The sequence below is a fragment of the Microtus ochrogaster genome, unplaced genomic scaffold, assembly GCF_000317375.1.
Source record: "Microtus ochrogaster isolate Prairie Vole_2 unplaced genomic scaffold, MicOch1.0 UNK8, whole genome shotgun sequence".
Lineage (NCBI taxonomy): Eukaryota > Metazoa > Chordata > Mammalia > Rodentia > Cricetidae > Microtus > Microtus ochrogaster.
This window is the reverse complement of record NW_004949106.1, coordinates 7,653,040-7,666,925: the sequence shown is the minus strand read 5'-3', so window position 1 is coordinate 7,666,925 and position 13,886 is coordinate 7,653,040. Positions and strand designations below refer to the sequence as shown.

At 47.1% G+C, this 13,886-nt stretch overlaps 1 protein-coding gene across 5 annotated transcripts in view; it reads left to right on the top strand.

The window, feature by feature from the left end:
* Nucleotides 1-13,886, top strand: part of Myo1b (myosin IB) — a 158,746-nt gene that overhangs the window by 136,642 nt on the left and 8,218 nt on the right. For 2 of the 5 annotated variants that reach the window (XM_013353475.2, XM_005366366.3), the window contains 9 exons: nucleotides 1,039-1,239; nucleotides 2,747-2,840; nucleotides 3,656-3,805; nucleotides 5,850-5,918; nucleotides 7,217-7,303; nucleotides 7,591-7,677; nucleotides 9,728-9,814; nucleotides 11,950-12,024; nucleotides 13,317-13,451. In XM_013353475.2, coding sequence (XP_013208929.1) covers nucleotides 1,039-1,239; nucleotides 2,747-2,840; nucleotides 3,656-3,805; nucleotides 5,850-5,918; nucleotides 7,217-7,303; nucleotides 7,591-7,677; nucleotides 9,728-9,814; nucleotides 11,950-12,024; nucleotides 13,317-13,451 — 985 coding nt within the window. The remainder of the gene's footprint in view (nucleotides 1-1,038; nucleotides 1,240-2,746; nucleotides 2,841-3,655; nucleotides 3,806-5,849; nucleotides 5,919-7,216; nucleotides 7,304-7,590; nucleotides 7,678-9,727; nucleotides 9,815-11,949; nucleotides 12,025-13,316; nucleotides 13,452-13,886) is intronic. The other 3 variants (XM_005366367.3, XM_026788865.1, XM_005366368.3) reach the window with 2 other exon arrangements.

Genomic DNA, 13,886 nt, shown 5'->3' with positions numbered 1-13,886 from the left:
TAACAGTTGTACAGCCATACCATTGGTGTGTGTGTGTGTGTGTGTGTGTGTGTGTGTGTGTGTGTGTGTTAGAGAGGTCACGTAACAGTTGTACAGCCATACCATGGATGTTTTACAGTTGTGCTAGGCAGCCCAGGGGTGATGATCTTGTGTGATCCGAGACTGATAACGAGTCTGGCACCTGTTTCTACATAAGGACGTTTTGTGTAAGAGCAGCTGTAGAGCTAACAGGGAAGTTCCTGTTGTATTGTCATTCCACCATTTCCAAGGTGCGTTCTTCACCTTCGTGGTCAAAGGTGGCTGCCCACTGTGTTGACACCCACAGCCCACCGTTGAGTTGGCCGAGGCCTGCTTCATGGACACAGACCAGAACACAGCACATTAGCTCTGCTTTGATACTAAAATCTGATCATGTGACTATACCTCCTTCCTAGGAAGGGAGTCTTAAGGACGTAGTCCTTCCTAAGCAACAGAAAGCCTTGCTACAGAGGAACAGAGGCCCAGGAGAGGGAGGGGAGGGGGTGTTGATCTTCTCATCACCATTCAGGGTCTACCTGCAATCCTAGTGCTGTGAAGGTGGGGTCAGGGATTCCTGAGGTCATTGTCCCGTTACTCTACCTGAATGGGTGAGCTGGGGGTCCAGAAGTGTGGACACACACATACATAGACACATCTGTCACCATAAAAGGTTTCCTTATGCGTGTCTTCTGTGTGGATCTCCACCGCCACCTCTCAGGGGACTCGGAACTAGGAATTCAGACTGGTTTTGCGTGGACGCCACATAGACGTAACTGTGCAGCGTGTCCCGTTTTCGTCGTTGACACTCACCAGGGCCATCGCACGTCCTCATCATTTTTTAATTGTAGCGTGTGCAATATTACATTTATTTTTAGTTTATTGTGAAAGGGTTTGAAATAATTAGAGACGGTTTGGTTTCCCAAGAAGAGCAAATAATTACCGTGGAACTGTTAGACATGAAACGCCACTTAAGATCCACAGAGGCAGAGTTTAAAACCTAAAATACTTGAAACGTCCTAGGTGCATCAAGCCCAACGATAAGAAGGCGGCGCACATCTTCAACGAGAGCCTCGTCTGCCATCAGATCAGGTACCTGGGTCTTCTGGAAAATGTCCGAGTGAGGCGGGCAGGCTACGCCTTCCGGCAGGCCTATGAACCCTGCCTGGAAAGATACAAGATGCTTTGCAAACAAACATGGCCTCACTGGAAAGGACCAGCAAGGTAAGCAGCTCTGTCTGTGAGATCATCAGCTTTTAAGGTGTCTGAGTAGCATTGTGTTCTTGGTTTGGCTTGGATGTGTCTCTGTATGTGAAGTTGGCTGTGCCCTCTTCCATTGGGGTACCATTGGAGATAATTCTCCACTGACTGTAGAGGTGTCAATTTTCTTTGACGTTGAAACGGAAGAAATGAAACTCGCATGCCGATGAATGTTTCAAACGTACGTGTGGTGAGCTCATAGGTAGTTGGTAGTTGCTGTATGAACTCGCGTGCTGGAGAGCAGCTGTGACAGGAGAGGAACCTCCACTGTCACCAATCAGGATGGCCCTGGGGACCGTAGAAGTCTGAGCACTGCAGGAGAGCCAGCATGCCTGCTCATGACCGAGACAGGCACTTGGGGCGTTTCATCTTGGGCCAAGGCTGTGTGTCCGTTCTCAGTGGGACCCAGCCTTTTAGAGGAGATTGAGTAGTAAGTAGACATTCATCCTGAATTACAGAAGAGTCTCGTGTGTCTAATGCAGACTCAGGATGTTGTCTCTGCGCACCGTTAATTTCAGGGATGTTGCTCTAAACACACCATAGCACAGAACACTATTCATTCCCTGTCTGGCAGGCAGTTTACAGGTTGGTGGAGCCAGGCCGGTTTTAGAAACTGATGTTGCAACCAAGGTCAAGGCCTTGTTCCTTCCACAGAGGCCCTGTTCGGTAGCATCTGATTGGTTTGGCTCTCAGCACTGATTTAGGCTCCGCTCACCCTCTGCCATGAAAGTGATGATGGAAGTGTCCCAGGAGGGCCCGCAAAGGTGGCTCCGTGGTTTCATAGCGCTTGCTCCTTCTGCAGAGGACTTGCGGTTGGGTCTCAGCATCTACCATGCAGGTCACAACACCTGATGCTCCGGTTCCAGGGGATGCAGCACCCTCTCCGGGCCTCCTCAGGCACCAAGCACGAGGGTAGTACCCAAAAGCACTTGCACCCAGAGTTAACTGAGCTGAGTAGGTTCAGTAGAGGCCTGAGGTTTTTTTTGCTTTCATTCTTGGTCCCCATTGATAGATTAATTGACTATTTTTTGTATTAGTAATGAACTCAAGAAACCTCTGCATTTCTTAGTGTGCATAGTTCTGAACTTAGATCTGCTTTAGTAATATTTATCAATCTGGGTTAGTTTGTGGAAATCAGTCTTGGAAATCCTTTGGTAGAAAGATGCTCACCAGATGAGTGATCACCCTAAAAACATGGAACAGTGTTGGGTCTGGAGAGGTAAAGGTGCTTGCTGCATGGCCCAGCGACCTGAGTTTGATCTCTAGGGCCCACGTGGTGAAAGTAGATAATTGCTTCTACCGGTTACACAAACACACATACACACACACACACACACACACACACACACACACACGTAAAGTTTTTATGTAGCTTTTTCTGTGTATTAATGAGAACCTGATATTATATACGGTAAAGCTATTTTCGTAACTCGGGGGAAAACATTGTTTGGGGTTTTGTTCACTCTTCCAGGTCTGGTGTGGAGGTTCTGTTCAATGAGCTAGAGATCCCTATGGAAGAGTACTCCTTTGGCAGATCCAAGATATTCATCCGAAACCCAAGAACAGTAAGTGACCTTTACACTCTGAACTCAATTCCCCGTGCATAGAGGCTAATGGCTGAGGTCCTCCCCGCCATGAAGGCCGTATTCCTCTGTTCGTCTGAAGTATCCTAGAGCTAGTGCACGAAAGGGATGGTGTATTATTTCCACAACACCAACACTATATGATAGCTACCAAACCTTGGCTGAGCCGCTCTCCCTGATTCCCAGAGATTGGGAGGCGAGCCTGCCAGTGTTTGCTGTGTCTAAGTTACACAAGAGTTTTAGGGATCACAACTCCACGGGTGCCCGTGGAACGTGGAAGGAAATATTTTTTTTTTCAAAATTTATCAAATTTATAGACCTCCTTAGAATTCCTCAGAGTCTTTGTCTAAAGAAACGGATGGGTGAAAAGTTTATTATTATCACCCAACTCAGTGGGGTGGCAGTTTAGAGAACTTGAGGGCACTCAGGTTGTTGAAGAGGAAGAGGCAGCCAGCGCCTACATTAGGGGGAGTTGTCCCCTTTGGTCTGAGCGTCCTTTGTTTGAAGATCTGAACTCCCGCCTCTCAGACTTCTGGACATCATGTTGGTCCTGGAGCTTCACCCTGAGCTGCTTGGCATCCTTCAGAGCAGGAAGTTGGTTCATTCCAACCTCCTCTGATTTGTCACGAAGCCTGAATAACTGGATCCTTCACGGATCTATCCAGATATTTCCCTCGTGCACCATGGTCTGTAGCATGCACATTGAAGGAGCTGACCTCAGCACCCGGGGACGTCCTCTCGTGTACGCCTTAGGCCTGGGGGGACTTTGGCTAAGTCTGTCTATCATTTCTTACTAGTTATTCCAATTAGAAGACATAAGGAAGCAGCGGCTGGAGGACCTGGCCACTCTCATTCAGAAGATTTATCGGGGATGGAAGTGCCGTACGCATTTCCTGCTCATGAAAAAAAGCCAAGTTGTGATTGCGGCCTGGTGCAGGAGATACGCGGTGAGTCCCGAAGCTACAGCTTGACGTAACCAGCTGACTTCTCACTGCGTTATAATCTGATGTAGCCATACCAGCTTCTCAGTACAGCCTGACATAACCATAGCAACAACTTCTCATTACAACCTGATGTCATGATGCTAACATCTCGTTACAGCCTGATGTAACCATGCCAACTTCTCAGCGTTCTCTATGTGCTTACCATGTGTTTGCAGCTTTTCCATAGCTAAAATATCCCAACAACCTCATGAAATGCATATTGTTATTTTTTTTTTTTTTAACCTGGGAAAACAAGGCCTGGCGCTTCTGAGAACCTGCCTGCAGCTCTCAGTGGCAGACCATGGATCTGGACTTAAGACAGCTCCAGAGCTCGGGTTGAGTGTTCCAGATTGTTTTGTACTGATCTCGGGAACGATGTAGCAGGAAAGCTATCTTGGATTTTTGTCGTTGGCTTGAGGAGATTGTGTCATTTGCTTTTACTACGATGGGGTCAGTCGTCTAAAATGATTGGCTGGCTGAATAAACCACCGCAGCATTGAAGAGAAATGGCTTTAATCTTAGAGCACGGAAAGTTTGTTTTAGTACAGCTATGGTTTTGGTTAAAGAGCTGGATTGTCTTTAGTCCTCGGATAGAAGGCGTCGATAATAAAATATATTTGCTTAACTCATAGGGAACTTCTTTGGAAGTTTAGCAGTGGGGTTGACAACTTTGCTGGAGGCAGGCCACGGATTTGGAAGGGCCTGAACCTTTGCCTCTGCCTTCATGCAAATTTAAGTCGTGCTCTTGAAGTGAATCGTAGTGGTCAGAAGAACACAGCCTGTGAATGTGTTTGTTCTGTGCTTCTCCGCAAAGTTAAAACGCAGGCTAAATTTGCAATCAGGTCTCATTTAGCACAATCTTCCCTCTGCATCTAAAGAGACATTTTGCCCTCAGATAAAATCCATGTTGGCTTACCTTCACGAAATGCATTTTTAGCATCTTCCCAACTTTTGGGAACCAGTAATATATTGAAATGATCGAATTTAAGGTGCGCTTGGTCTTTGAGTCGGTCTTTAATTGCTCGTTCTAATTAGCAAGGTTACAGACACCATGCAAGTCTCAGGAAGATTAGACACCATGCAAGTCTTAGAATGACGACTTTTAAATGGAGAGCCTGTTCCTGTCCACTCAGCTAAGACACGGTGAACTGTTGTCTCTCTGCCTAGTGGTCAGATCCTCCGAGCACACAGCAGCACACTTCCTTTTTTTTTTGTTTTGTTTTGTTTTTTTTTTTGTTTTTCGAGACAGGGTTTCTCTGTGGCTTTGGAGCCTGTCCTGGAACTAGCTCTGTAGACCAGGCTGGTCTCGAACTCACAGAGATCCGCCTGCCTCTGCCTCCCTAGTGCTGGGATTAAAGGCGTGCGCCACCACCGCCTTTAACTTCTTAACTCTGCAAACTTATGATGCTCTTTTCTCCCGAGATAGGGAGGACCAACAAATAGCCTATCTTAAGGTGTGCTTTTTTTTTTTTATCATTTCTTATTTTGAGGTCATTAAGAAAATCCAAGCCGGGTGGTGGTGGTAGTGCACGCCTTGAATCCCAGCACTTGGGAGGCAGAGGCAGGCGGATCTCTGGGAGTTCGAGGCCAGCCTGGTCTACAAGAGCTAGTTCCAGGACAGGAACCAAAAGCTACGGAGAAACCCTGTCTCAAAAATCAAAAAAAAAAAAAACAAAAAACAAAAAAACACAAAATCCAAGCTTGGGCTTAATCATTTTGTCTTGAATTCCATAAAAAAGCTCTTAAAAGCCTGCTGTGCTCTGAGAGCAGCGGAGTGTATCCAGCATCCGGGTTCCTGACTTGATAAAGTTCGCGTTCAGCAAAGGGAAATAGGCATCTGTCTAGCTAGGGTTACTATTGCCGTGACAAATCCCTGGCCAAAGCAACTTGGGGAGGATGGTCGGGCTTCTGCTGCTCCTGGCGAACAGACGCCCCTTCTTTGACCCTGCAAGCTCTACCTTTTAGCTCTGCAGAGATGACCGTTCACCTCTTCCCCTTTATCCCACAGCAACAGAAGCGGTACCAGAAGATAAAGAGCTCAGCCCTGGTGATTCAGTCTTACATCCGGGGCTGGAAGGTGAGTTATGGACGTGGGAGCTGGGCTTCTCCGCAGAGGGTGCTGTCTTCAGGCTCGCTCTGTAGGGGACGGTTTCCCCTCTCCTACACCTGTGCCGCAAACAGCCACAAGGAAAGAGTAAATATTAAGGGGCCAAGCAGGGAGCCCTGGGGACCGTGTCTTGGCTGCTTCCTTCTCATCGCTTGATTTATTTTTTTTAAGCTTTGTTCTCTAAGCAGGAAGTCCCTGAAATAATACTGTCTGTAATTGCGACATCCTTGCACCCTGTGCTTTTGAGAGGAGCCATTGTCCAGAAAGGCGTGGTCCAGCCAGTGCTTGATTCCTGTGGGTTAGCCCCACGTCCATGACTTCCCAGTGATCCTCTGCAGCCCCTTCATAATGACTAAAGGCTCCTGATCCTGGCCCGGGCTGTGGTAGGAGGGAAAGTGGACGCCACAGTGGCTGCTCGGGTTTCAGATCCTTCCAGCTAAAGCTTGGTTCAAGGGTCAGTGAACTTGGGGCCCTAGGCAAACTTAAGCCTGTGTTCTGATTCGTACAACCTGCAAGTCAAGAGTGTTTTTTATATTTTGAGCCATTGTAAACAAAAAGCAGAAGAGAGTTTCAAGAGCATGAAAATTACGTGACATGTGGATTTTAATATCAATCCATGAAGATGTGGCCATATTCACCTATTTTAGACTCTAGGTCTGTAATAGCCAAGTCCTCCGGTAGCTGTGGCACACTGTGTGACTTTCAACACCAACCATTTACCATCTTACTCTTTAAAAAATAAAAAATTAATATTTTAGCCGGGTGGTAGCAGCACATGCCTTTAATCCCAACACTTGGGAGGCAGAGACGGGTGGATCTTTGTGAGTTCAAGGCCAGCCTGGTCTATTTAGAGCTAATTCCAGGACAGCCAGGGCTGTTACACAGAGATACTCTGTCTTGAAAAAAAACACAACAGTAATAATATAATTATTGATATATAACAATATAATTAATGATTATAATATTAATAATAACAATATTATTATTTTGTTAATTCTTTGAGAATTTCATAGTGTTTTTAATGACTGAGCCTCCACGTTTGTGTGAATAGCCCTTGTTGCTGTGGCCATTGTTTTCCTGTCGGATACCAGGGTGGGAGGCTGCCTTCTCCCGGTGTGACCACCCTGCCATGCTAGTGTCTCTGGGCACTTGCTTCTGTTCTCATCTGGTTCTCACTGGGCCGTGTGTGTTGGGACTCTTCCCCTCTCTGAAGATGATTTTTCTAGTCGCTCTTTAAGTTCATTGAGGGGATGATTTCTCTACCGTAGGCCCGCAAACTCCTGCGGGAGCTAAAGCATCAGAAGCGCTGTAAGGAGGCGGCCACCACCATTGCAGCCTACTGGCACGGAACCCAGGTAGGCCAGGGGTTCCTGCAGAGGGAGGGGGGGTCAGATGTAACTTGTGGAGCCGAGCACCCGCAGACTCAGGGACGGACGGAAAAACGACTCACTGGCTTGAGCTACTGAGCACACGTGCCTCTCCTGCTCTTTGCCGCGTTTTGGTGCGGGTGGTGGCACACGCTTTTGCTGTTTACTGTTGGTGACCGGTGTCTCCTTTTCTGTCTCCCTTGGGAAGCAGCAGCAGCAGCAGCAGCCTTTCCTGCCTTAACCCTTTCTGTCACTCCTTTCCAAACGCACCACAGGCGCGAAGGGAGCTGAGGCGGCTGAAGGAGGAGGCTAGAAATAGACATGCTATCGCAGTTATCTGGGCTTACTGGCTTGGATCGAAGGTACTTGATGCACACGTCCCATCGTTGTTGCGTCCGGGAGTTTCGCGGGGACCAACCCTGGTCTCTTAGCGTAGCAGGGATGAAGGCTGCATTTGTAGAGACTCACCTCTCAGTGCATGTTCTAGTGGCCAAATTAATAAGCCCGGTGATGCTGGATGGTAGGATGCCGTGGGAGCTTTGGCATGTACAGACCAAGACACTAATCTCACTAATAAGATTGTAGCGTAGTTCTTCTTCTAAAATCCTCCCGATAATTTGCATGTTAAATGCCCACTGTTTCCAACTGTTGAATGCTGGCCAATTGGGGGGGTGGGGTGAGTACTTGTATGCAGGGGGCATGGGAAGAACGTTAAGGTTGGGGTTCGGATCGGTTTCTGCAAGTCGTTGACAGATGAATGCCTCTAACACGTGCTTTGAAAGAAGTCATCTTTAAATGAAATCGTGTTTCAGGCTGACACCTGTTGGTTCCTGGAAGCCAACGGTGTCGCGTTTCCAGGGGAGGGGGCAACTGTGATTTCATAGGAAGCTGTGCTCCTGTGAAGCTAGCCATACTTGCCAGAGAAGAATCCGAGGAATTCCAGCACTGCTGTTTGTTTTCCGGGACAAAGGCCTCCTGAAACTCTCGCTAATTCCAGGCAGAGTCCTGGGCTCTGGGAACATTTCATATCCCCCAAGGAACAAGAGTCTCAGATGTTTTTCTTGCTTAGGCATCAAAGATCATCTCTGCTTAAAGTGCAGTTAGAAACACACAACTCTACAGAGTCCTGTGTTTTTGCTAAAGTCTACCTCGTTAGCACTGTAAGCCCGTCTTGTGAGCTAGATAAGAAGTAAACAGTGTGGGATACACAAAAGCTTTGTCCAAAAACTGACCGAAATTGTTCATTTGTCTTTTTTTCTAAGAGCCTATAAAAACCAACCTAGTTCCTTAGCTGGTTAAGAGAAGCGTCCCTGCCGGGCGGTGGTGGCACACGCCTTTAATCCCAGCACTCGGGAGGCAGAGGCAGGCAGATCTCTGTGAGTTCGAGACCAGCCTGGTCTACAAGAGCTAGTTCCAGGACAGGCTCCAAAGCCACAGGGAAACCCTGTCTCGAAAAACCAAAAAAAAAACAGAGAAGCGTCCCTGCCGACTTGCTGCTCCTGACGGGACTTCTTTTTTTTTTTAATGCATATGCATTTATTTATTTATTATTTTTTTTAATTGAGAAAAGGAAAAAAAAAGTTTCCCCCTCCTCCCAGCCTCCCATTTCCCTCCTCCTCCTCCCACCCTTCTCCCCCTCCCCCCACTCCTCTCCCCCTCCCTCTCCAGTCCAAAGAGCAGTCAGGGTTCCCTGCCGTGAGCTTATTCCCTGGTCTCAGTGCCGGGATGTTTCAAAAGTCAGTGCCTGCCTCTGTCTTGTGAAAGAGCCTGCCTAAGTTTCCTTTTTTTCTCCCAGAGTCATCTTTTTAACCTGTCAGTTGTACCATTTTTTTTTTTTGCCCCATTTTAATTTTTAGTATATTTCACTATTTGGGATCTTCGCCAAGTTTGGTTTTTGGCGACGTGAGGGATTGATTCCAGGGCCTTCTGGCGGTGACTTCGCCCCCATGCAGTTCAGTTCCTAACACCGCTTCTGGCTTGGCCGGGGAAGGGCCTCTGTGTTTGATGAGTCTGCCTTCTTGCTTGCATTCACATCCTCACAGCCTTTATTTTTTGCAATTTTCCAAATGGTTGTTCACCCAGATAAAGGATCTCGGGAGGTTTTTGCAGCCAGGGAAAGGATAGTGAGCTCTCTCTGTGAGGGAGCTGAGCCAATGTGGAGGCAGGAGTGGGGACCGAGGAGACAGGAGGGGTGCGCGTGAGGAGTGATCACAGTTGTTCTTGCACCGACATCCAGGCCGCTGTGCCAGCTCTACGCCGAAGCCTCGGGTTGAAATGAGTGTGCACTGCTCCTCCGCCATTCTGCAGCCCTGCTCAAATGTTGGCTCTCCTGTTCAGTGGGGGGTGTCTTTCTCTGGTCATTTGTGCTGTCTGCAATGGGCTCTCTCTTACTTACTATCTAAAACGTTCTAGGCCCGGAGGGAATTGAAACGCTTGAAGGAAGAGGCTAGGCGTAAGCATGCAGTTGCTGTCATTTGGGCTTACTGGCTTGGACTGAAGGTACTTCCATCGTGACTTCCTCCTGCGCTGGGTGAACACCCCCCCACCCCACCCCCGTAAAGCCTCGCACCTACTAACCCGGAAAACCTGGCGGCGCTTGCTGAAATGTCAGCTTGCCTAATCTTGTTTCTTTTTAAGGGGGGGAGGGGGAAATGAAAGCAACTACACATTAAGTTTCTCATTTTACTGTAATTTTAATGTAAATAATGAGTGTGATGCAGTATATTTTGTCTAAGACATGTAGACCAGGCTAGCCTCTGGCCTTGAGCTCACAGTGATCCACCTGCCTCTTCCTCCCAAATACTGGGATTAAAAGCAATTGCCACCACCACCCAACTTTGTATGAGCTTTTAAATCATGAGGCAGAGTGTGATCTTTGAGTTCGAAGCTGTCTTCCTTCCACAGTAGCCTGAGAGGGAGTGGCAGGCTTTGTTCCCCATCTTCTGGGCTGCCCCACAGAGGGCTGGAGCACAACTTTCTTCCAAGTGATCATGGTCCCCAGCATGGATGAGCGTGTTTGCTTTAGGAACCTTAGAAAGGCTGCTGAATGAGATGATGGGGATCCTGAAATGGAGAGAACCATGTGCTTGGTTCAGGAGGGAAAGGCACACACAAGTAAATAAGAAAATGTGGCCCTGAGCACTGAAAACCTTCAGGCAATAGGAGGATTCGGTCATCAAGCGTAGTAAGACATCCACATAGCCTGTTGAGGGTCTTTTCACACGAGTCCTCCTCAGCGTTCCTACTAGTCCAGGGACACTAGCTCTTATTCTGAATATTTGAAAATTAGCCGAGCGGTCATCAACTCTGCACCTCCATCTTCCCCTGAAAGTCCCTCCTACAAATGTTTAGTTAGTTATCCTTTTTGAGTAGCCTGAGTATTCATTCATAAGATAATTAAGACGTACCATCAGTAGTGTTCAGAGGATGTTCTATTGGACAGATTCTGCATCCGTTCTATGCGTGTTCTGTTCGGAAGCCAAGCAAAACGAAACATGCTTTTGAATTTGCATCCTAATTTTAATAAGAAGAGGGAAACAGGCAGGTTTGGATCCGGACCTTCTTCTCTGTGCTGACTCCTCCTGCCAGTCAGATCTGCAGTTTTCCAGGTTTCAATGCAGAATCTTTCCAGCTGCTTTTGTACTGGGAAGGTGTCGGCCCCAGCTGGCTGAACACGCTCAGACTGCAGGTGAATTCTCTAGGCTTGCCCCAACTGCAACTCACCCCCCCTACACACACACACATGCCCCAGTTCCTCATGAGACAGAAGTAGCTTATCCTGTTTCCATTATTACTGTTAGGAAATAAGATTAAACCTTTTTTTGAAGTTTCAGATTGTAATAATCTTGTCATTTTTATCCTAAACACAAGTTATGTCGATATGAGCAATGTTTTGAAATGTCCTTTGAAATGATTTGATTTGCTTGTATAACTAAATGCAAAGTACACTGGCCATTTTATGATGCCGGTGCCCAAGAGGATCCCCACTGTGGGAAGAGTGTGATTTCACCAAGTTTTTATTGTACAGAGCATTATTTGTGGAGCCGCCATTTATCCCGTGGCGTGTCAGAAACCTGACGACAGCTCCGATCCAGGACTTTCGGCATCGCCTCTGGCTGTGCTCCCAGTGACAGACTCCTTTAGCTTGCCTGTTTTCTTCTGTATTCCCCTTGACCATTGGAAGCTGGAGGTCTGAAATGGTTATGAAGTCCTGAAAGAGACATGACAGTTAGGACATGGATTTGAAGAAGGGCTGGCTGTGTGGAGTATATGTCCAGGATCCTTGGAAGCTTCAATCTAGTTCTTCAGATAGTTTCTCAAAAACATCTGAAAGAGAAATTGCCTCATAAAATACTTTATGAAATGTGCTCTGATTTATGACCAGCTAGCCCTGTAGAGGATTTCATGTCCAATCATCAGCCTGTGTAAAAACCAATAGGATTTAAAGTATTGGTTCCTCGAGTCTCTTTCCCTCTGACGTGATCGCCACTGCCTGAGTGTGTACCGTCAGTTCACTCAACCCAGCAAGGACGTTTATAAATATATGGGTTCCGTACGCTTTGATGTGTAAAGAGATTCATCACGGTGAGCTCCCGCCAGCCTCGTTCTAACCCTCGCTCTACTTCCTTTGAAAGGTGCGCCGGGAATACAGGAAATTCTTCAGAGCAAACGCTGGGAAGAAAATCTATGAGTTTACGCTTCAAAGAATTGTAAGTTGACCGCCCCCCATAGCTAATTAGCCTTATTCAATTAACCACTTAATAGCACCAACTCAATAAAATCTGACTTTTAAAATCTGACATGAATCGTAGCTTTAAAAGACCATTAGTCGCCGTTTGGGTCTTCAGCGGGTTCAAATGCAGTTGTGTCAGGACTGTCGGGGGCCTGTGATTGATAGGATTAATCAGGTACTTATTTTATTTAGCATAGAAAACTAAGAAGGGGCCGTGAGGAGAGCCAGGCTTTTGCCCTGTTAAACTGCTATGGGCTCTGGAGGGACGGCTTTGTAAATAGGTTGATGACAGCAAGGCGTCTGGAAGCAAAGGTGGGTCAGGCTGGATTTTGGAGTTGCCCTGCTAGAGGGTGTCCTGTGGTGAACCTGTAAACGCTAGTGTCAGCCAGGACTTCTGTTTATTTATAACACGGGCGAGTAACTTCTGTGGTTCTCATTTGGTCACGGGAGGTGTTTACTTTGAGCAATGATAAGGCTTTCCCAGCGCCTGGCCCATGTGGAATGACACATCATATATATGCGACATCCTAAGTTGAGAATATCTTACACCAAGAGTGCTTTCGCCGCACCCAACCTACCGAGCGTTGCAGCTTAGCACCATGGCCCGTGTAGAAAATCTGTCAGTCATGATTGCTTGACTCGCTGAGCCCAGGACTCGCGGCCTAGTTTCTTAGGAGAGCCTTGCGCTGCCCCCACCGGCCCCTCCGGGCATCAGACTGTGAAGTGTGGTTTCTGCTAAGTACGCCTTGCTCGTGCACCATCGTAAAGTCAGAATTTCATCAGTTGAAACCTCCCAGATTAGGGAGCATCTTTGTTGGACAGTATAGCTTTGTCTAGAACTTGCCACAATGATGAATGTGTTCCATAACTTCAGTGCGTAGCCACTATCCATGTACAGTTATATCCAGCGCTTGGGAAGTGTGCCCGAGTCCTTTATTTAATTTTAGCTCTCTAAAATGTAAGTAGCCACATGCTGTGAATGGCTCCCTGTTGCACGGAGCAGCCCTACCGTGGCATTGGTGTAAACCAGTGCTGATAGCAGTAATTACGTCTGTTGTCATCTTTCCTGATGAATGTTTGGTGCAGATCACAGATCTCCCCCTGCCCCGTATAAGAGCATTAGGTAGAATCATCAGAGGAGATACACAACTTTATGGACCCAAACTGATCAACTCTCTTAAAGACTGGTTTGGATGATGGGGAGTGTGTCCGTACATCTCTCCTGGGGTATTTTCCTCATCTGATATTCTCTTGTCCAACCCATCGTAGGTGCAAAAATACTTCTTGGAAATGAAAAACAAAATGCCTTCCTTGTCACCAATAGACAAGAACTGGCCACCGAGGCCTTACCTGTTCTTGGACTCCACGCACAAGGAGCTGAAAAGGATCTTCCACTTGTGGCGGGTAAAACGCGTGACATTGTCGTTTTCAGAGGTCATATAATTTTTGCCTCAGACCCCCCAAATGCTGGGGTTTGAGTGTCTACAGACACGTCCAGCTACTGCCAATATCTTACAATGAAAAACAGTAATTCAAAAGTAAGAATGCACACTCCTGGGTTAGAGGTGTGTGTGTGTGTGTGTGTGGTGTGTGTGTGTGTGTAAATCTGCATGGGGTTACCATACTGTCCCCTATAGTGCTATTGCTTGTGAGTGTGTGTTCAGGAATGACAGCCCAGGCCTGGAGGTCCTTGGGGTTTCCATTGTAGCAGAATGAATCTAGACTCCCTGGGCATAGGCCACTTAGACCCTGTTGTTATATTTTGAAGAAGCATTCTAAAATCTGCAACACAAATGCCTTGTAACATTTTCTTTTTTTTTTTTTTTTTTTTTTTTTTTT